We start from the raw sequence: 22,223 nt of genomic DNA, 5'->3' as shown, positions 1-22,223 counted from the left end.
ATGTGGAGGCAATGAATGTGTTCTGAACTTGGTAATGTAAAAGTGGAATCTTTGGTAGGAATAACTTGAGAATGGTCCAGATATGACTGTGTTTTCCTTTAGGAAAGTGTTTCTTTAATGAGAATCTACTTGAGACTTCATGATTGAGTATTTTCGATAATGGAGTTTTGGACTAGGACTTGTAAGGACTAATTAATCAATATCAGCAGCAGGATTCTTGGTTTCCCTCTACATATTAACAATGCACATGGGTGGCCAATTTTAAACTACTTGTATAGGTCACCCAAAAATTGCATATTGCAGAAAGCAATGATTTCTTAAGAGTATAATTAAATCTTTTGTTATTCACTGCTCTCATTTGGAGTGTTTGGTGTCATTTTAAAAATCCTGCCCTTTGGGAGTTCCCGTCATGGCTCAGTGGTTAACAAACCTGACTAGGATCCATGAGAATGCAGGTTCAGTCCCTGGCCTCGCTCAGTGGGTCAAGGATCTGGCATTGCCGTGAGCTGTGGTGTATGTCACAGACGTGGCTTGGACCCCATGTTGCTGTGGCTGTGGCTGTGGCACAGGCCAGCAGCTGTAGCTCTGATTCAACCCCTAGCCTGGGAACTTCCATATGTGGCCCTAAAAAGCAAAAAAAAAAAAAAAAAAAAAAAAAAATTCCTACACTTGGTGTTAGTTTTTCTTATGTCCATCCTGTTGGCCACTGAAGTATTGCTGAATAAGAGGTCTGATGTTTTAAAAAAATAAGTGAGAAGCAGAGGATTTTAACACTTTAATTCTTTTATTATTTATTTTTTTAGCAGCTTAGGGTTATCACCCCAAAAGCTGCAATAAGATCAGCATCCAGGTAAGATATCACCACAGTCTTCTCTTCACTAAATAAATACTGAATTGTGATTCAAACTATACTTGGATGTACAGTTTGTCAAAAGATATAATTTTTGAGGAGCCAGGCTCAAATTATGCCTCTAGGGATATTCTGGAAATATACTGGAACCTTTGTTAAGTTATGAGAATTAAGGGCCCAAGAAAAAAATGTATTACTTCCTCAAAATGTCTGAATAAAAGCTGTTATTTCTCGTGATGAATTCTCCATAGGTAATTTAGACATTAGAAACTAGCTCATGCAGGCTTACATTTAAGCATATGTTACTCTCCCTTATAAGGAAAAAAACTGGGAAATAAATTTTTTAAAAAAAGATATTCCACCCCCAAAAGGCCAATCATCTTTTTAAAAAATCCATTCTGCAAAACCTATTATTATTATTCCTGTGAACTTATGACAAGGAATATATCCAGGAACAAGGCTTCAAATTTAAGCTCTGTTCCACTGTTTGCAGTTACCTTGGATTTTAACTAGGTGTGCAAGTTGACTTCTGACCATGGGGAATCCTCTCCATGCATGGATTTATGGATTGTTGAGGCCATGGCAGATAACCAGTTCCACAGAAGCAACTTCATGATCTTCTGAGGAAGATCCATAGCACTGTGGAACAAGGAATATAAATGAGCAATGCCACAAGAGACTGCAAATGGGGTTACCAAAATACAACCCTCAAAAATGAACTCTGAAGGCGGAAAATCTTTAAGAAAAAATATTAAAATATACATCGTAAAATGGTCAGCTAGCATGTTAACAGCACTGATGGACATTCAATAGACAGGACACATGCTTCTTAGGCATGTTAACTGTCAAAACAACTGTAGATTCCAGGCTCATTAAGATGTATAAAATTTTTATAAGAAGTAACATCTTCAGCATTGCCAGAATTAGAAAGAAAAAAAAATTCGACCATCTAGAGGGAGAAACACCATATGAACATATTCGAACTGTAGTAATAAAATATTTGGCCTTTAATCATTTCCAGTTAAATTATATTTGAGAGCTCCCCTTCCCCCTCCCATAGTCATACACAAACACACCAATTTTTAAACATTTTATAATGGCCAAAGAAGGGGTTTACATAGATATGTTTATTAATGGAACTCACTTTGCAATTAGTTAATAAGCTAATTCATTTTAGCTTCAAATCAGTTCCATCCCATTCCTCAATCCCTTCCTGATGTCTAACAGTTAATGTCCTGCAGCATGAGGAGACCTTCCTGTGGCACTTTGGGGATTATCTGTGTGGGGCTTAAATAAGTACAGTTTATAAACTTCTCTCTCTCTTCTTCAGCCCCCACTAGGATTGATAAAGGCATTTCCAGAGGCAAATGATTCTCTTCCTCTCTCTGCTCATCCTCCTCCAGCCCCTCCTCTTCCTCTTCTGTCTCTTCCTCCTCCTCCTCCTCCTCCTCCTCTTCCTCCCCCGCCTGCACATAGTCAGCCTCTTCCATCTCCTCTTCATCTTTGGCCTCTGCCTCTTCATCCTCCTCCTCCTCCTCGCTCTCCAGCTCCTTGCCATCACCCTCCTCCTCGTCGCACTCCTCTTCGTCATCATTTTTCTCCTCTCCCTCTTCCTCCTCCACTAGCTGTGGAGGAGACTGGTCTTCCTCCTCCGGGTCAGGACTGAAGACGAGAGAGGGATTCTGCGCGAAGCTATACAGAGGTTCCTGCTGCGCCGCATCTTCCTCGCCACCGCTAGGGGGGGCATCGTTTCCGAAGGAACCGGAGGGGAAGGCCGTGCCTCCTGCCTGGGCCTGCTGCGCCCGCAGCGCCTCCTGCTGGCGCTCCAGCTTCTCCTGCTGCCGCATGTCCTCATAGATCTGGTTCATGATGAACTGGGTGGTGTTCTTGGGCGCCCGCATGCCAGGTGCCCGCCACCCATACAGGTTGACTGGACGCAGCAGCGTGCTCAGATCCACGGGGGGTCTCCTGGGGAAGGAGCGGCGAGAGTGGCGGCGCAGGCCGCGGCCCCGGCGGCCCCAGCGCTTCTTCCTGCCCGGGGGCCTCGCCCAGCCGGGGTTCCAGGGGCCGCGCCAGCAGGAACAGCAGCAGAGACAGAGTGGGTGCAGGCCGTACACCCGTATCACTTGCACTCGGCCAGGCGGCTTTCGGAATCTTGCAGGAGGTGGACGCCAGGGCCCTCCCCAACGCCCCCAATTAGAATACACGGCCCAAGAGGGACGTCGGGGTGGATGGAACCAAGGGCCTGGGCCGTGCTGTTGCTTCTGCTGTTTCCACGGGGGCTCATACTCGGCCTTGGGACCATAGTGGTGCCGCCGCTTGTAAATCGGGGCTCCCCTGCGCCTTCGATGGCAGGAAGACCAGGTGCGTAATGGGGCCGAGGATGACCAGCCGCCGCCCAGGTTAAGAGGGTCCTCTCTTGTGTCAAGGGTCTGGGTCATGGTTCAGGGAGCTCCGAGAGGTCTAAACAAAAGCCTCCTAGAAGCTGTCATCAAGGTTGGCCAGATCTGACGGTCTAAAGGGCCTCCTCTCCCTTTGCAGCACCACGTGCCTGCCACTGGGATGACACCTTTTTTCTCTGAAAGGACCCCTCTTCTCTGCTCTCTCAATCGCTCTTCCGCGTAGTCTCTGGTCCTTCGCACCCGGGTTGTCTCTCCCAGGTAAATTGGTGGGACTGGGGCTGGGTAAAGGATGGTCGGGGAGGAAGGTGTTGGTGGGCGACGCTCAGTGAGACCCGCTCCCGGGTCCCACACACACCCGCCTCGACGGAGGCGCGGGCTGGGACTGGGGAGGCAGGGGTTGCGCGTTACCTTGCTGCTCCCTCTCAACCCAGGTGCTTCACCGTCTCCGTCCTGGCCAGACTGAAGCGGCGCGGGCAGCGGCAGCCTTTAAATACCGGCCGGAGCCCCCGCGTGCCCACTGCATCCTTGGTTGCCCCGGGAGACAGCCAATTGGAGTCGAGGTCGTTCTCCCAGTGCGTGGAGGTGGGGTTCCGGCTGGAACGAGGTGCCCCGTGAACGTTCTCAGGGGGCTTGTGACGCAGCATTTGAAGGAGGCTGAGAGGGCGGGAGGCTGGGTGGTACTGCGCTTGTTAGGAAACGCTTGAGGCCGTGAACTTGAACCCTTCGCGTCTCCTTGAGGGGCGGGGTTGGAGGAGAGGGACCTTTGGCTGGATCTGGAGACGAGGGTTGTGGGGGAGCTTGCGTGTTGAAAAACAATGCCCTGCATCTTGGGGCGAGGGTGGGGGAGGCGAGGGGTAGAGAGAAAGCCCCTAAAAGTCAGAAAAGTGGGCCCCACTCCTTACCTTGGGGCTGGTGTCCACTCTTCTAACTCTTGGAGCTCCGTTAGATCATACATGAAACAAGACGGGCAGATATTTATTGCGGGTGCTGACTGCACGCAGGTGGACTCACAGCTACACTGTGAGGTAGGCACTGTTACCACATCTCATGGGTTAGGAAGCTGAGAAATTAATTTACCCAAGGCGCAGGCCGATGAACTGAAGGGCTGATGTTTAAACCCAAGCCTATTTGACCTCAAAGCCCAAATCCTTAATGAGATTACTGACTACACTGCCCAAACTCCTTAAATAGGACTCTGGTGATGCATGCAAGGAATCTGTATGGGCAAGCACGTTCTTAATTGTAATATTATTGTAATAATTGTCATCAAATTCAATTGTAATCAAATTCCTATTGACTAAACATTACCAGGATGTATACAGTGGATTTGCTCTTAAGAATGCTAGTATGCCAATTACGTTTTTCCTTTAGTGAACCAGACAGTGGTAACTTGGGAGTCTTTATAGTATTATAGTTAAGGATATGGGCTTTGATTTTTTTTTTATACAATGATTTTTTTTTTCCATTGTGTCTGATTTATAGTGTTCTGTCCGTTTTCTGCTGTACAGCATGCTGACCCAGTCACACATACATGTATACCTTCTTTTGTCTCATATTATTTTGCTCTATCATAAGTGACCAGACATAGTTGCCAGTTCTACACAGGAGGATCTCATTGCTAATCCATTCCAAAGGCAGTAGTCTGCATCTATGAACCCCAAGCACCCCATCCATCCCACGCCCTCCCCCTTGGCAACCACAAGTCTATTCTCCAAGTCCATGATTTTCTTTTCTGTGGAAAGCTTCATTTGTGCCGTATATTAGATTCCAGATCTAAGTGATGCCATGGGCTTTGATTTAAATAGATAAGAGCCTACCCTGACTGATACTATAGGGCGGATCCACGCAGTTATACATTTGTCCAAATCTTTAGAGGGGACAACATCAAGAGTGACCTCTAATGGACACTATGGACTTTTGGTGATAATGACGTGCCAACTTAGGTTCATTAGTTAACAAATGTGCCACCCTGTGTGGGATGAGATGATGTGGGAGGCTCTGGGGAGGGTGGGTACATGGGGAAATCTCTGTGCCTTCTGCTCACTTTGGCTATGAATTTAAAACTGCTACCAAAGTACAAAGTCTATTAAAAAATAGAGGTACTTCAAGCTCAGCTCACCCATTATTAACCTCTGGAAGCCTCCAGTTCCTTACCCATACCCTAAGTATATAGTACCTGTTCTGTGGAGTTGTATTAAGGATTGAAAATAAAGCTCTTAGCACAAGTACCCTCTGAGCACTCACTAAGTGTGACCTGTCGTCATTGTTATGTTTATGTGCTTTGGGACATTTAAAGACCATGGTACAGTATATGTAAAGATAACTAACCCTGTGCCTGATGTGAAAATAGACATCCCCATGCATGTGTCCCTTTCTTGTCCCACTTTTGGAAAATGTCGAGAAAGTGCTACCAGCCGTGATCCTACAGAAAACCATTGAGTATATCTGTCCCTTTATTACCTTCCTGTGGTGAGTGTAATTGTGCAAAATGGAACCTGAGTCTGCACAAGCACCCATAAAATGACAGAGAAGCAAAGTGGGGGGAAGCTCTGATGCTTGCAAAGTTCCTTTATGCTCTCCTGTTGCAAATTGAGAACAGTATGGGAGTTCTTGGATCAGCGCTCCACCCTTTGCTGTGGGACCCATAGACTCTGCAGGCTTCATTCAAGTTCATTTGCTCTGTGGTTTGCTGAAGAGAGGAACCTACTTGACTCCAAGTGCAGAATGCTGACATTTTTAGTCTCCAGTGTCCCTTTTTGGAGGTAGACTCACACATTTTGTGGTGGCTCACCCCCTGATCTGTGTAGCCTGAGGCAGTGTGGTGATAGTCCAAATTTATTTTTCTAAGAACATATGTGGTATACGATACTGAGTTTTAATTAAGAGCTCTAGGAATTGAACATGTTCCTGTTGTGAAATTCCCATCGACTTCTTCTTTGTTGAAAGAAAGATTAACTCACGGATAATCAAGGACATTTCTTTTTATCATTGGTGTAAACCTTATGCAAATAAGAGTGGCTTTACACAATTTTTCATGGTGAAATATTACAACTTTCATATTTATTCTTCCTCTTAAAAAAACATTATTTCAGGGTTGTTTTGCCTCACTCTTCTTCTTAAGAGAAATGTGATTTTTTTTCAATAGTTTGACACTGTAATACAGATTACTCATATCCTGGTAAATCACCCAAGAAAATTAGCACCAGAACATGTTAAACACCACTGTCAGACATGCAATTAAGAAATTTTTAAGACTTTAAAAATTGACCCATACTCTTCACATACTGCAAAATGAAATGTTTTGATTCAGCATTAAAATACAGCAACCATGTTTTTATGTACTGCATTCATTTATATTGCTACATAAAAATTCCCACAAATGCAGTTACTTAAACAACATACCTTTGTTGTCTCAGAGTTTCCAAGGGTCTGGGATCCAGGGACAACTTAGTTGTGTCTTCTGCTCAGAGTCTCCCTGGGTTGTGATCACAGCCTTTGGTCGTTTGGGTTCTTATCCTGGAGCTCAATTCAGGAGCATTTTATTCCCAAGATTATTCCTATTATTGGCAGAATTTGTTTCTTGTGGCTGTAGAACTGAGGGCCCCTCCTTTTAGCTACCTTTTGGCTGGAGGAGGCCTACCTACAGGTTTTGAAACATGCCGGTCGTAGAGGACAATGGGCCTTCCTAGAGGCTGACCAGAGATCCCTGCCATGGGTTGCGCCCACATGGGCTACTCCCTCCATCAAGCCAGTCCAGAGCATCTCCTTAGTGCTTCCTGGCACAATTTTTCTCTCTCTTACTCACACACGCACACGCGTATCATAATCAGGGGGCTTGTTTGACTTTTGTGACCTCCATCACCTCTGACAAATCCTATTGGTTAGAAGCAAGGCCCACATCCTACCAGCTCTGAAGGAGAGAGGCTTACGCAAAGGCATGAATACCAGGAGGCAGGGAATCGTTGGGGGTCATCTTAGAGTCTGTCTACCACCCACTTCAAGTAAATGTAGTAAAATTTGTCCTTTATATGATGTGGTTACACCTTGGGGAGAGTTTAATGATATTGCTGTATTTTGAAATGCTGACAAGTGCTTATGACAGCATGGGTTTTGTTCTGCTTTATGTTTTTTCAGAGCATTATGTTGTTAAATTGAAAACTGCAGTCTTGGTGTTAGTTTTTGTGCATTTGGGTGACTTGAAAAGAGTGAATTCTAACACTTGATGGCAGTAGTAACATTCAGAATTCAGTCAGTTGACGTCCTTATACAAAAGAAACTGTGTGAAGTTAGATACTTTATAAGAAAATGTTTCATCAAAAATGCCTTATTTAAATTAATCCAGGTTGCCAATATTAATTATTCTTTTACTCTAGTGTGGTTAAATTAGGTATATTTATTAGATTTTAGTATTTTTTGATTGGCGTATGGAAAGTAAACCTCAGCTAATTAAACTTGTAAATAAAATTCTTTAGAGAAATTTGAATGTATCTGATACATTCGGTCAGAGAAATGAGCTGCAAAGAATATTTTTGTAGCCAGTACAGCGTCATGATGTACAAAAAGTAAATAGAACTCATTTTATGCACTCTCAAAAACCTGCCTTTTTCCACCCCGAGGTGTAATTTAAAACCAAAGAGGTCACCACCACCTAGTGGTTACAAAGCTAAATACAAGGAATTAAACCTTACTGACTTTTTGAAAGTGAGATAAAGAGATTCACAATGACTCACTGCTGAGTTCCCTCGTGGCCTAATGGTTAGAACTCTGCTTTTTCACCTGTGTGCAGTGTGGGTTCAATCCTTGATTTGGGAACTGAGATCAAGCATTGCCTCAGCCAGAAAAAAAAAAAAAAGACTCCTTGCTTTCTCTTTATAATTTGAGAAGTTGTGCAGTTAGTTCGCAGTTTAGTGAGTCATGTTTCACACCAGAGGACACCACGTGATATTTTCCATTTATGCATTATCCTAATATTTAAGCAAATTATGACGAGAAAGTTAACTTTGTAATGAGATGACTACCAAAGCAATATTGCTGCAGATTTAAAGAGAAGGATGTGAATTTTATATTCATAATAGTACTCTGTGTATGTATTATTCACTATCACCACTTGAAAATTTTACTGACCCTATAACAGACCCTATGACTCTCTTTCTTGTTTGTTTTGCTGCAACTCCCTGCCCTACCCCTCATGATTTTGTAATGATGGAGTCCTGAGAAGGGTGGGAGGACAAAGAGGTATTTCATGTCATTTGTGGGGAGATCTGAGATCATCGGTAGTTTGGATAGGCAGGGCATTATAAATGCATGGGCCCTTTTCTCCATTAAAAAATGAAAATTAGAGTTTATGTCTTGTTACTGTAAAGACGAATATAATCCAGGCTGGCTTCTTTATTGTGTGTTTATTAATATTATAATTAGGTTTTCTGTCAAAAAGAAAACATGCAAAGTTCCTAAAATTATCTCTGGCCCCAGGCACTGTTCCTGCTATGTCTAGTGAGTTAAGTCAGCCCTGCCTGCTGGGAGTCATCTTTATCCATGCTGGAAGACTTCTTTAGACCCCAGAAATGTTTCCTTGAATGTGACTCGAAGGCCTTTGGCCGTTTGGAAGCCACTGTGGCATACAAAAAAGGTAACACTGAGCTTGGTATCTATATTAGTCTGTTTCCATAACAAACTCCCATAGCCTGGGTGGCTTAAACAGTAGAATTTTCTCTCTCACAGTTTTGGAGGGTAGAAAGTCCACGATCAAGGTCTTGGTTGCTTTGGTTTCTGGTGGGAGCTCTCCTCCTAGCTTGCAGATGGGCTTCTTGTAAGGTCTTCATGTGGCCTTTCTTTAGTGTACACACACACACACACACATACACACACACACACACGTTCTTTTCCCTCCTCTTCTTATGCGGCCACTAATCCCATCATGAGGGCTCTACCTCATGACCTCATCTAGCCCTAATTAAACTCCCAAAAGGCCTGTCTCAAAGCGTCATCACCTTGGAGGTTAGAGCTTCAACATGAAATTGGGAGCGAATAAACATTGAGTTCATAACAGCTTCTCTGTCCAGTCTGTACACCGTTTCCTTATATTACAAAACAGGGAAAAGGCCTGTCCATGGTCTTTGAGGCAGGATGGACTAGAATAGGCCTTTGGAGTCAGTCTTAACCCAGGACAAGTTATTTCAGCTCTCCCTCTGATCTGTGACTTGGAAGAGTCATTGCAATCCCCAGCTCCTAGGATGCTGGGAATTAATACATGCAGAACACCTTCGTAGAGGCCTGATACACATAATGCGTCCATGAGTTGGTTCCTATTATAGTAATATACATATGTGTCATGGGCTGACGTGCGGTTTTCAGAATCAGTAGAGCTGTATGTGCTGATATGGCAAAAATCACCAAGAAATCTTTCTGAGCGAAGCAAGCAAGGTTCAGAATAGTGATTATTTTTTGTGCTTAAAAATACATGTTTACATGTACTGATACATCCATAATGGTGATATGCATATACCTGAAGCATTTACCCATACATATTTGTATAAAAGAGGGTAAATTATTTATATACAAGGTTTTGTGTCTCATGGAAAAGTTGATAAGAGTATGCAAGAAACCATTGACTGTTTCTAAGGAGTGGTACTCAGGTTTGCTGCTGGAAGGGAATTCACCTTTCGTTGTACACTCTTTTGTTATCTTTCAGTTTTTAACCACGTGCCTGTGCTATTATCACACATCTCAGAAAGATCAACTTTCTCTAGAGGGTATTCTGTTTTGTCTTTTTAGGGCCACACCTGTAGCATATGGAGTTTCCCAGGCTAGGGGTCGAATCAGAGCTACAGCTGTCGGCCTATGCCACAGCCACAGCAGCACAGGATTCGAGCTGCATCTACGACCTACATCATAGCTCAGGGCCATGCTGGATCCTTAACCCACTGGGCAAGGTCAGGGATCCAATGTGCGTCCTCATGGATTCTAGTCAGATCCATTTCGGCTGAGCCATGATGGGAACTCCTGTAGAAGGTATTCTTAACCTCTTCCCTACTGTCCTTTTCATATCCTTGCCTATATTTTCTATTTTCTGTATTTTATTTTATTTATTTTTTGGATGGGCACAAGAATATGCCAAGTAACTAGTTGGTTTAGAAAAGGTCAAAAATGAGTTGGCGGAAATTAAATTGTTAACATATTATTCAACAACCAAAGCTATGTGTGTTTTTGTTATGATTATTTGCATGTTGTGATTATAATGACTATTTTCCCACAAGGCCATTATAATTTTCAAGTATTTTTATTCATTTCTTCATTTTCCTTAAGGAATTTAAAAACAGAAACATGCTTTAGTGAAAAGAAAAGAATTGAAAAGTTTATTTAAAACAACTAAATCTTGGCAATATACCTAAAGGTGTTAATTTTTAATTTTTATTATATGATTAATTTAATATTATATAAGCTGTGAATCTCTAAAACTTGCATATTACATGTGATTTATAAGAAATATCTGTGAAATATTTTCTGTCTTTTAGTTTTGCTCTTCTGTATATCTTTTAGTTTATTCTTGATTTATTGGGTGTTTTTTTAATGATACTAAACTGGTATTCTGTTAAAACTTTTAGCTGTATTTTATGTAATTATATCATCTTTCAGAACACATTTTGAAAGTATCATGCTGAGTTTTCTTTTTGAAGAGAACAATAAGAATTGTTTTGTTATAGGAAGCATCCTAATGCTAACCATCATCTGAAATTAGACAAGGCTCCCAACAGGCAAACGAGGTAGGCACATATATGCTTGAGGAGTTTTGCTGAGATTGATAGGGTTTCCATCCAGTCGGATATCCTCTAGTGCCTTACGAATATAAGTCAAATTTTTAACATTGCAGAAGGTATCTTCATGCATCTCCAGAATGTTGTTATTCTAAAATGGATTAAAATAAATTATTAGACAGATATATTATTAGTATTGATTAATAATATCTATTTTCCTTCACCCTGTTTTTACTTTCATTCCTTCTCTCTCTTTGAAAAAAAATGCATGGTATGTGATTATTATACATCAAGCGCTTTCTAAGCAATGGGATTCAATTGATCAACATAATAGACATGCTTGTCCTTATGGAGCATGCACTTCAGTAATGGGAATATAAGATGACAAAACAAATTTAAAGAAGACAAATTAATTTCAAAAATTATGTGAACTAAGAAGAAAGGATGGTGACTGTGAGAAGTTATCCTAAGAGATGGCAGTGGAGTTGAGGATGGAGTGACAAGGAGCCATGGACATAGGAGGACCCAAAGTAAGAATGTCTCGGGCAGAGAGAACACCAGGTTCAAATTCTGAGCAATTAGCATGGAACATTCAAGAACAGGAAAAAAGTCAACATGGCCAAAGTGAAGTGAGGGAGAAAGTGATCAAATAGGAGGAAGATATAGATCTGGCCAAGGCCTAGAACTAGATTTTTAAAAATAGCTTTATTGAGGAAGTTCCTGTTGTGGCTCAGTGATAACAAGCCTGACTAGTATCCATGAGGATGCGGGTTTAATCCCTGGCCTCACTCAGTGGGTTAAGGATCTGGTGGTGCTGTAAACTGTGGTGTAGGTCACAGATGCAGCTCAGATCTGGTGATGATATGGCTGTGGCATGGGCCAGCAGCTGTAGCTCCTATTTGACCCCCTAGCCAGGGACTTCCAGGTGCCACAAGTGCAGCCCTAAAATAATAGAAAAAAAAAAAGCTTTATTGAATATATTTATTTAGAGTTCTTTCTCCTCAGCTTTATTAAGGTATAATTGACAAATAAAATTGTATGTATTTAAGGCATACAGCATAATGATTTGATTTAGGTATGCATTGTGGAATGGTTCCCACAATCAAGCCAATTAACATTTTCATCACTTTACATAGTTACCTTTTGTGTATGTGTCTGGTGAGAACACTAGAGATCTACTGTCAACACAGTATTACTTGCTACGGTAATATGCTGTCACCGCATCAGTAATGGGAATATAAGATGACAAAACAAATTTAAAGAAGACAAATTATTTTCAAAAATTATGTGAACTAAGAAGAAAGGATGGTGACTGTGAGAAGTTATCCTAAGAGATGGCAGTGGAGTTGAGGATGGAGTGACAAGGAGCTGTCACCGCATCTCTAGAACTTACTGTGAGAAGTTATCCTAAGAGATGGCAGTGGAGTTGAGGATGGAGTGACAAGATGCTGTCACTGCATCTCTAGAACTTACTCATCCTGAATAACTAAAACTTTGTACCCTTTCCCCAACATCTCCCCCATCTTCTACTCCCAGCCCTTGTTAACTACTATTCTGTTGTCTGCTTCTGAGTCTTAGATTTTACACATAGTTGAGATCATACAGTATTTTTCTTTCTGTGTCTGGCTTATTTGAGTTGGCATAATTTTCTCCAGGTTCATTCATGTTGTTGCAAATGGCAGGATTTCATTCTTTTTAAAGGCTTAATAATATTTCATTTTATACCTATGCCATAATTTCTTATCCATTCATCCACTGAAAGGCACTTGGGTTGTTTTTCTATCTTGGCTGTTGTTAAAGTGCCGCCATGAGCATGGGATTCAGATCAGTTCAAGATACTTCTTTCATTTCCCTTGGACACATACCCAGAAGTGGGATCATATGGTAATTCTATTTTTAATGTTTTTGAAGAATCTTCATACTCTTTTTCATAACTGTACCACCTTACATTCCCACCAATAGTGTACAAAATTTTCCTTTCTACCACATAACTTGCCAACACTTATCTTTGGTCTTTCTTTTTTTTTGTTTTTTTTTTGGTCTTTTTTGCCACTTCTTGGGCCGCTCCAGTGGCATATGGAGGTTCCCAGGCTAGGGGTCTAATCGGAGCTGTAGCTGCCAGCCTACGCCTGAGCCACAGCAATGCAGGATCCGAGCCTCGTCTGTGACCTACACCACCGATCATGGCAACGCCAGATCCTTAACCCACTGAGCAAGGCCAGGGATCAAACCCGCAACATCATGTTTCCTAGTTGGATTCGTTAACCACTGCGCCACGACGGGAACTCCTCTTTGGTCTTTCTGATAACAGTTGTTCTAACAGGTGTGCAGAGACATATCATTGTGGTTTTGATTTGCATTTCCCTTATTATTAGTCTTGTTGAGGTCTTTTTCACATACTTGCTTGCCATTTGTATGGCTTCTTTTGAAAAATGTCTCGAACTCCTTTGCCAATATTTTAATTATTTGGTTTTTTTTCCTACTGCTGTGCTTGGGTTCTGTATATATTTTGATAATTAACCTCTTATTAAATGAGTGATTTGCAAATATTTTCTTCCATTCCATAGGTAATCTCTTCTCTCTGTTGTTTCCTTTGTAGTGCAGAAGTCTTTCAATAATACATATAGTTTTTAGTATACACATTTTGCACTTCATTTATTAATATTATTTTCAGGTAATTTATTATTTTTGTGACTATTATAACTAAAACTTTTTTCTTAATTTTATTTTTGTATTTTTCATTTATTTATTTAAAACAAATTTTTTTTGTCATTTGCCCTCTTTAGAGCTGCACCCACGGCATATGGAGGTTCCCAGGCTAGGGGTTGAATCAGAGCTACAGCTGCCAGCCTACGCCACGGCCACAGCAACGCCAGATCTGAGCCAAATCTGCGAACTACACCACAGCCCGCAGCAGCACCAGATCCTTAATCCACTGAGTGAGGCCTTGGATTGAACCCACAACCTCGTGGTTCCTAGTCGGATTCATTTCCGCTGAGCCATGATGGGAACTCCTATTTTTGTATTTTTCATTTCTAGTATACACATATACAATTAATATTTATATATATTGAATTTTTATAATCTATCATAATTGCTGAACTCATTTATTAGATTTCTGCATTGACCCATTTCTTCTTAAGAAAGTGTTAATATCCATATATTTGTGAATTTCCTGTTTTATTTGTAGTTTATTTCTATTTTAATTTCATTGTAATGAAAAATACTATGTATGATTTCAGTTGTTTTCAATTTGTTGAGGGCTGTTTTGTGGCTAGGTATATTGTATGTCCTGGAGGTGTTCCTTGTGCACTTGAAAAGAATGAATGTTTTGCTGTTGTTGGGTTGATTGTTCTGTAGATGACTGTTATGTCTAGTTAGTATATAGTGTTGTCTAAATCTTCTGTTTCCTAGTTGATCGTATGGCTAGTTGTTCTATTCATTATTAAAAGTGGAGTATTGAGGAATCCAGCTATTACTGCTGAATCTATTTCTCCATTCAGTTCTGACAGTGTATTCTTAAAAATTTGGGGGCTTTGCTGTTAGGTGCATATATGTTTATAAGCATTACATCTTCCTGACGGATTGACTCTGTATTATTACAGAGTGTCATGAGGAATATTACAGATTTAGTGCATTTGCCCTTTGATAGGTAATAGATACATATTGTTAATAATTATTGTACCTCATTTTTAAGTACTGATCATGCATCAGTAAATGCAGTACCACTTTATAAACTAAAACTGAGATGCAGGGAGGTTGAGATACGTGTCTAGTCATTAAATAGCATCAAGTAGAATTTCAGCTCAGGGAATCTGCTTTTGCCAGAACTGTATTACTATACCATATATTGGAAAACATTTTTCAAATTTATCAAAAAGGAGATTTTTATGTGAGCATTAAAAATAAATGTAAAGTCAATACAATGTAAATTAAAAATAGTTTTGTGGGGGATATTGGTGAAGTTTGTGATTGTGAAAGAGAAATGTTTTTAAAGGTGCACTTAATGCCTTTTTAACTCTTAGAATAGGGAATGTAAAGCCAATTACTTCAAAAAAATCTTATACTGTATATGCAGCCACATTATGTTTAAATATGACATCAGAGACCTGGTTACTCTGTTGAGTCAATTACACCAGAGACAATAGTAATAACATTTAATTCAGGATTGAAAAAAAAAAATCCAAAATTTCCTTGAGTCCCTTGAAAATCCTCCTTCCAATCCTAAACAAGGCGAGAAATTTTCACATACATAGAAATTCACCACCAGAAAAAGAGAGACCAAGAGAGGGTCATCCAGAAACAGGATGAAGGCTAGAAAAGACATATACATCAAGGAAATTAACACAGCCAGAAAAGCTCAAAAGTGACAGGTATCCAAAGTTCCTGCTGTGGCTCCCTCTTGGGAGTGCTAGGACATGGGTTTGGGTTTGATCCCCAGCCCGGCACAGGGTTAGGGATCCAGCCTTACTGAAGGTGTGGCTTAGGTTACAACGGAAGCTCAGATCTGATCCCTGGCCTGGGAACTCCATATGAAGCGGGATAGCCAAAAAAGAAAACAAACAAACAAACAGAGAAACATATCCAAGATTCATACACAGATAGACACAAAAAACCACCCCCAGGAGTTCCTTTCGAGGTGCTGTGGAAACAAATCCGACTAGGAACTATAAGGTGGCGGCTTCGATCCCTGGCCTCGCTCAGTGGGTTAAGGATCCGCATTGCTGTGAGCTGTGGTGTCGGTCAGGTCACAGACGCGGCTCTGATCTGGCGTTGCTGTGGCTGTGGTGTAGGCCGGCAGCTACAGCTCCGATTAGACCCCTAGCCTGGGAACCTCCATAGGCCGTGGGTGTGGCCCTAAAAAGACATAAATAAATAAATAAATAAATAAATAAATAAAACCCCAAATATGGAAAGATATGAATAGAAGTGAAAGAAAAGACATAGAGGTAAATAGAGAAAAACATCGGAATCAAAGCCTGTCTCTCACATAGCAAAGTCACTTCTTGTGGTGGTTTTTAGTTTTTCTGCCAAGAGATTGTAATATTACACCATGATATTGTGTCTTTGAGCGCACAATGGTTGTATTCTCTACAGATTCATTCCACAGAACAGCTGAAATTATTACAAAAAATTGATTATAGATGTAGACCAAAAGTTAGATCCAAAATAAGAAGTAATCGTTCTTTGTTTCAACAACCCAAAATGTTTGTTTCAATTAATCAGACTTTAATATATTTAAATGAAACATATTTAGAAAAGATTTAGATCATAACATTTTGAAAATATATTTTCACTCATTACTTCCAAGATAAAATATAGGTTAATGGAGTTTAAAATAATGCAAACTTTCGAATATGTTGGCTTAGAAAAAAATGCATTTTCTTAATCCGGTGAAATAGAAGTTTCTCATCTCTCAGCAGATAGGAATGCCCTAGGGTTGAATTTAATTCAATATATAAAACCTAAAAGCAAGAGCTAAAACTGACATTTTCCCCCTAAAAGTTTGAAATCTAAGTAGATTTCTCTTTCCCTCTTTTTTCTTCCATTCCTAATCTTTACACATTTCTTCAGCAGATAAAGCTTTCTTTTTTTTTAAAAGAAGCTTTTTTTTTTTGCCAAGAAGATGCATTATGATTTGGCATAGAATGAAAATAAAGATGACAGTTGTCATAAATAAATCAGTATAGAAAGAATCATGAATGCACAAATACCTTGCACTTGGATTGAGAGAGGATGAGTAAGAGGAAAAAAGAAAAACTGTCACAGTGTGTCAACAGGCCATCCATTATAAAAAGCTTTTTGCACCCCACCTTCCTCCTGTTTGCTTTTGTTCCACGGAGGTGTTGGCCATAACTTACTAGGAGACGCGTACCTGGAGGTGAAGGGCCCGTAGATTTTCTGGAAGAGGCAGAGGGATGTGGTCCAAGTTGTTATCCGTGAGGTAGAGATGACGCAGATCATACATATCCTGTAAACATTCCAAATGCAGGGACTCAATAGGAATTAGGAACGTTGCAGTTGTAGTTTTCATCCCCTGTCCATACAATTCATAAAATAACACATTCCCGTTCAGGTCTTATTTTGTAAAGCTGAAGCAAATTAGTTTTCTATGTTACTGGGCAATTCAGATGAGTTCTGGAAGAACTGATAGCAAGCAAATATCTCTCAATGCCCATGAAATATGTTTTTTTAATCTGTAGGAAGAAGTTTGCTTTGGGAAGAATCTCTGTCTCAATTTAAGCAAGGCAACGATTTCCCACATAAGACATTCCACAGTAAGATTTTGAGGATTTGGGCAAGACATCAGCAAGAATTTCCTTCATGTTATAGGAACGGAGAAATGAGAATTTCTCAACGAAACCCTGCTCTCTCCAGCCCAAGTACCAGGAAAAGGGCAGCCTAGCAAGTCAGAATAAGTTTAGATGATAAAAGGTCTCCTCTAGCCAAACATCACAGGATGACCCATGACACACCGTCACTCATGTAATGGGTAGTGTCGTAAAGTTTATTTTAGGAGTTAAACGTCTCATCAAATTGAATTCCCTTGTGGAAATAAACAGCCTAGTCATTGATAGCAAGGGAGATAAACAGATGAAAGTCTTTCAAGCCTAAAACTCACTTTAAATGCTTCTTGCTTTATTCCTTTCCTTCCAAGTCTATTGTTGCTAATATCAATAAATGTCAAAGTGGTTGGCAATTCTGGGAGCTGCCTTATCTTGTTGTCACGAAGAACAAGCTCTTGGAGTTGAGGCAGTTTTCGGAATGCATCTTCATCAATCTCGGATATTAAATTTGATGTCAGATCAATCCTTCTTAGATCATCTGGAAGAAAAAATGGGGGAAGTAGTTACATAGTCTTGAATACGTTTTGCTCACATAAAAATATGAATATAAATTTTCCCACATATAAGCAAATATATATGACTTTAATTAGCAACAGCTAATGAAACAATTATTTCTAACAACTTTATAAAAATTTAATGGTTTGCTCCAAACACTATTCATAATTATGCACTTATAAGAAAGTGTAACTTTAGAAAAAAACAAACAAACAAAAAAACCCCCAAAAAAACCAACTGGCACCTTATATTTAAAATAACTGCTCTTTTCCCTATGATCTTCATAAACTTTCTCTGGCTTTTACTATTTAAAATATTTTTTTCAGTGATGACAGATTGTTGTGCTTTTTAATAGTTTATAAAGGAATTCACATTAAAATATAAAGGCATTAAAAAGAAATTTTCCAGTGATCGAAACACTTTAGGAAGACAAGTACCAAAATTCTTGGACTTTGGCAAAAATTATAAAGTCAGAATTTAGGCTTGCATTCATCAATTACAAAGCAATTGTGCTGTAATGGACATCTATTCAGCCAAGCCAGATCCTAGTAAATTTAAACAATGACCCTCTACTCTTAATGTTATAACATGATAATGAGGGCTAGCCTATAAAACGTAATTATTCCTGACTTCTATTTAGAGACTATCAACAACTATATAGTTTCATAATAACCTTAATTATTCATCATTTTTATTATCACAAAACAAACCTTTAAATATATACATAAGTAACTGATTGATGTTATATTTTGATATTCAAGTTTCATTTTCAGTACCAGCGTTTTATAGTGCAAATATTTTAGGAAAAATCAATAAAGAGAAGGATATTAGTGTCATCATCCATACTTAGGTTTGCAAAATCACTTTTGTTGATCTTTTTAATTCTGTTAAAGCGGGAGTAGAAATAAGCGGTGGTCTTGGGCAGAGGAGGAATAGCATCAAGTTCATGGTCGTCACAGTACACGGTGGTACTTATACAGGTACACAGAAGGCAGGTTGGAAAGTCTAAAAGACAGAAGCAAATAATTATATGTAAGGAATGGAAGCAATTTCTAACAAATGATGCGATTACAAATGTTTATTAAACACGATTAGACTCCCAGGCTCTTCGGGCATAGTTCACATTTTCTTGTATAGTTTTCTGCAAATGGACCATTAAAGTCAAACGTACCAACTAAGGCTGCCCCAATAATTAGTATATTCTTTCTAATGTTTTAAAATTTTATTTTGAACTATTGAGTGGATACTACCTGGTTGTTGTTTTTATGTTTGTTAGACATTCTATTTTTAAATGTCAATATTAGGATTTTGGTTTTTACAAATTTAAAGCACCACATGTAATACTCTTATTAGGGTTTTCAGTCAGTATTTAAACACCCCACTGAAATAAAATCAAGGAAAAAATAGGGTAATAATCTTTCCTATTAATTCACTCTATATGTATTTATGGATTTTTTTCTATGTAATGGCACTGTGCCAGCTGGTGAAACAGTAGTCTGAACAGAGAGACACAGTTCTGTTTTATGATCCGCTATAAAAGATGAATGTTAACCACGCAAATAAAGTGACGCCTCTGGTCAATGTCACGAAATATCATATGAGCGTAAAATAGGAGAATCTGATCCAGTCTGAGAGGCATGGTTCTCTGAGGAGGTGATGATTGAGTTGAAATCTGCAAGAAGAGTGGGACTTGACCAGGCAGATGAGGGGAAGAGTATGCAGGCAGAGGAAGCAGCAAGTACCAAGTCCCTGTACTCCAGCCCAGAGAGCATTGGACTGTGGGGGACATCACGCACAAGGGACTGTGTTACAGGTTTTGTTCCGTATCCCGAGGATGGACAGGGGTATTATCTCATCAGACTCACATGTTAAGATACCGCTCTGCTTGAAGATAAGCTGAATGACTAAGGGACGGCCTGTGGGCAGAGAGGAGATGATTTACCTCCCTGAAAGAGGATGGTTGTTGGGCTGGGGTAAATGATAGAAAAGGCAACAGATGCAGGAATTATCTGTCAGGCTGGATTACATCTCCATTTATTAATCTGTTTTTTCTCTATATATCTCTCACATACACATGCACACACTTCTACCTCTCCTTCACCTTCTTTTTTTCTTTTTTGTCTTTTTGAGGGCTGCACCTGTGGCATATGGAGGTTCCCAGGCTAGGAGTCTAATCGGAGCTGTAGCTGCCGGCCTGCGTCACAGGATCTGAACCATGTCTGCGACGTACACCACGGCTCACGGCAATGCCAGATCCTTAACCCACTAAGTGAGGCCAGAGATCGAACCCGCAACCTCATGGTGCCTAGTCGGATTCATTTCCACTGTGCCACGACAGGAACTCCCACTTTCTGTTTATGTTTGTGTCTGGTCGTGTAGAGGGCAGTGAGCTTCCAAGGGAGATAGAGCAGCAATGGCACAATGGCCAGAAGGAAAGAAGGACGGTAGATTGGGCAGTGTTGTGGAGGCCAAGTGGAGAGAAAGTTTGAAGGAGCAGGAAGTAGAAAATAATCTCAGGCGGTTGAGATGTCAGTTAAGGGCTACAGAGTGTCTCTTGGATTAGTGAATGTGGTGCTTATAGGGGCTCCAGCAGGAGCGTGGAGGTGATGAGGCTGGAAGGCAGATTGCAGTCCCTGAAGGCGGAAGTGGGAGGTAAGGAAAACGTACACCACGTAGAGACAGTTCTGTTGAGATGTCAGGCTGTAAAGTACAAGGAAAGAGAGAGGATGACAACTATAAAAAGACATGTTTGTGGGGTGTCTGAGGAGGGGGGTGATCTAAAGGGGGGAACCTTTGAAGAAAAGAGTCCTGAAGGGGCAGCAGGAAATGGGACTCAAAATACACTGGGAAGAATTTGCATCCCACGTGTTGGAGGCCAGACAGCTCCTCTGTTGTAACAGGATGAGGGGGAAACAGGATGCATGGATATAGAAGTACTTAAATTGTCTGAAAGCAGAAAGACCAAAGAGCTGCTGGCAGGAAGACCGCATTTGCTGTGTGAAGTAGGAGGCTAAGCTCTGTGATGCACTTGAGAAGCAAAGGGAGGAGGCGAGCAGGGCTGTGAGGCTTGAGATGAGTGGAGAGAGTGACATGGTCATAAGTGAGGGAAAGAAAGCGATGGAGGACCTTTCTTAGGATTGCTCAGTGATCACTCCATCCCGATTTGGTTGAGACTTCACCAGTTTTAGCATTGGAAGCCCCCTCTCTTGGGATTGCCTCACTCCCAGGCAAAATCAGGACATGTTGGTTGCTTTTATTGAAGGATCCATTTGTGGTTTGAGTAGTAAGGTCTTATTACTGTCATTAAATAGAAAAATCATTTACAGTAACAACTCCAGGAATGAAAACTGTTTTAGGAACAGGAAGCTAAGAAAAAAATTTTAAGGGAGAGCTATGAAATATTTAACACTTGCCAATTTCTCCAGTCATTATAAATGAAAATGTTTTCTACTTATCACAACATTTTTAAAAAGTAGAGCATTTGATTCTTCTATATATTCATGACTGCTTATTTAGTAATAATCGCTTAGGGTAATTATATAGATTCACACCAGTTATCATTTAATTCTGGTTTTTCCACTCTACGCAAGCCTACTTTATGGGGCTTGAGACTGTTATTTCTAGAAATTGGTATTCAGAATAACAATGTTTTTATTTTTAATGTTTTAAATATTTCCAAACTATTTGACTTCAATTAGTTTATACTTAAATTTAATTTGAAATTTTAGAATTTCTGGAGATGCTTCTCTGGAAAGTAAAATGTGAATTAAAATTTTACCTTCATTACTTATCCTCAGACTCCTTTAGAAATAACTTTTTTTTTTAAGTCATAGCTTTTTTAAAAATATTGTTTCAAAAATGACATTGTTGAGCCATAATTTTTACTAAAGCTTTTAAAAAGGTTGGACATTGTTCTGCTTTTCTGTTGTTCCTGGCTCAGCAGAAAGCCCCTAAGGACAGGTAATGATGCCAGATCTGTCAACTTTTGAAGGACCTGAAATTACTTAAAAGTAAGTAATGTTCTAGAGATGTTTAACATTCCTATTTTGGGTACTTTCCGACGTGTACTTACATGTCCTTCTCATTGTGTATGTATCTCCCTGGTTTTGTCTGTAGCATGTTCTACTGCCCCGTAGAAAGTTGACTATGTGCAAAGAATGTCATCATTAAAGACAGGATCTAGTGGGCTCTGTGTGCATCCCAGCACTGCCAGGTACCACCTGCATGATCTTGAACAGCTTTTATAGTACGTTAGAATTTTCGTTTTCATATTTATAAAGTGAAGATAATAAACATTAGCTCATACATACTTAGTATTGTTTTATCTCTTCAAAGAGTTAATGTACATAAAACACTTGCGTGGCTGGCCTATTCA

At 40.2% G+C, this 22,223-nt stretch overlaps 3 protein-coding genes across 17 annotated transcripts in view; 1 reads left to right on the top strand and 2 right to left on the bottom strand.

The window, feature by feature from the left end:
- The window catches only part of LOC146403580 (uncharacterized), a 688,950-nt gene that overhangs the window by 288,818 nt on the left and 377,909 nt on the right, over window positions 1-22,223 (top strand). The window lies entirely within an intron of this gene.
- CCER1 (coiled-coil glutamate rich protein 1) lies at window positions 1,930-8,098 on the bottom strand. The gene has a single exon (XM_084957605.1). It carries the CDS (start codon window positions 3,289-3,291, stop codon window positions 2,071-2,073), a length of 1,221 nt encoding a protein of 406 aa, XP_084813731.1. The 5' UTR covers window positions 3,292-8,098; the 3' UTR covers window positions 1,930-2,070.
- EPYC (epiphycan) overlaps window positions 10,519-22,223 on the bottom strand; it is a 38,799-nt gene continuing 27,094 nt past the window's right edge. Inside the window, exons 4-7 of the mRNA XM_084957607.1 lie at window positions 18,695-18,853; window positions 17,629-17,831; window positions 16,882-16,977; window positions 10,519-11,157 (exon numbers count right to left, since the gene is read on the bottom strand). Of these exons, the coding sequence (XP_084813733.1) occupies window positions 10,987-11,157; window positions 16,882-16,977; window positions 17,629-17,831; window positions 18,695-18,853 (629 nt within the window). The 3' untranslated portion in view covers window positions 10,519-10,986. The remainder of the gene's footprint in view (window positions 11,158-16,881; window positions 16,978-17,628; window positions 17,832-18,694; window positions 18,854-22,223) is intronic.

The sequence above is a fragment of the Sus scrofa genome, chromosome 5, assembly GCF_054392235.1.
Source record: "Sus scrofa isolate SSC_HxYL_T2T_F1_AM1 chromosome 5, Sscrofa_HxYL_maternal_Yorkshire_Landrace_v2.0, whole genome shotgun sequence".
NCBI lineage: Eukaryota > Metazoa > Chordata > Mammalia > Artiodactyla > Suidae > Sus > Sus scrofa.
The sequence above is the reverse complement of the archived record's forward strand: the minus strand, read 5'-3'. Positions and strand labels throughout refer to the sequence as shown.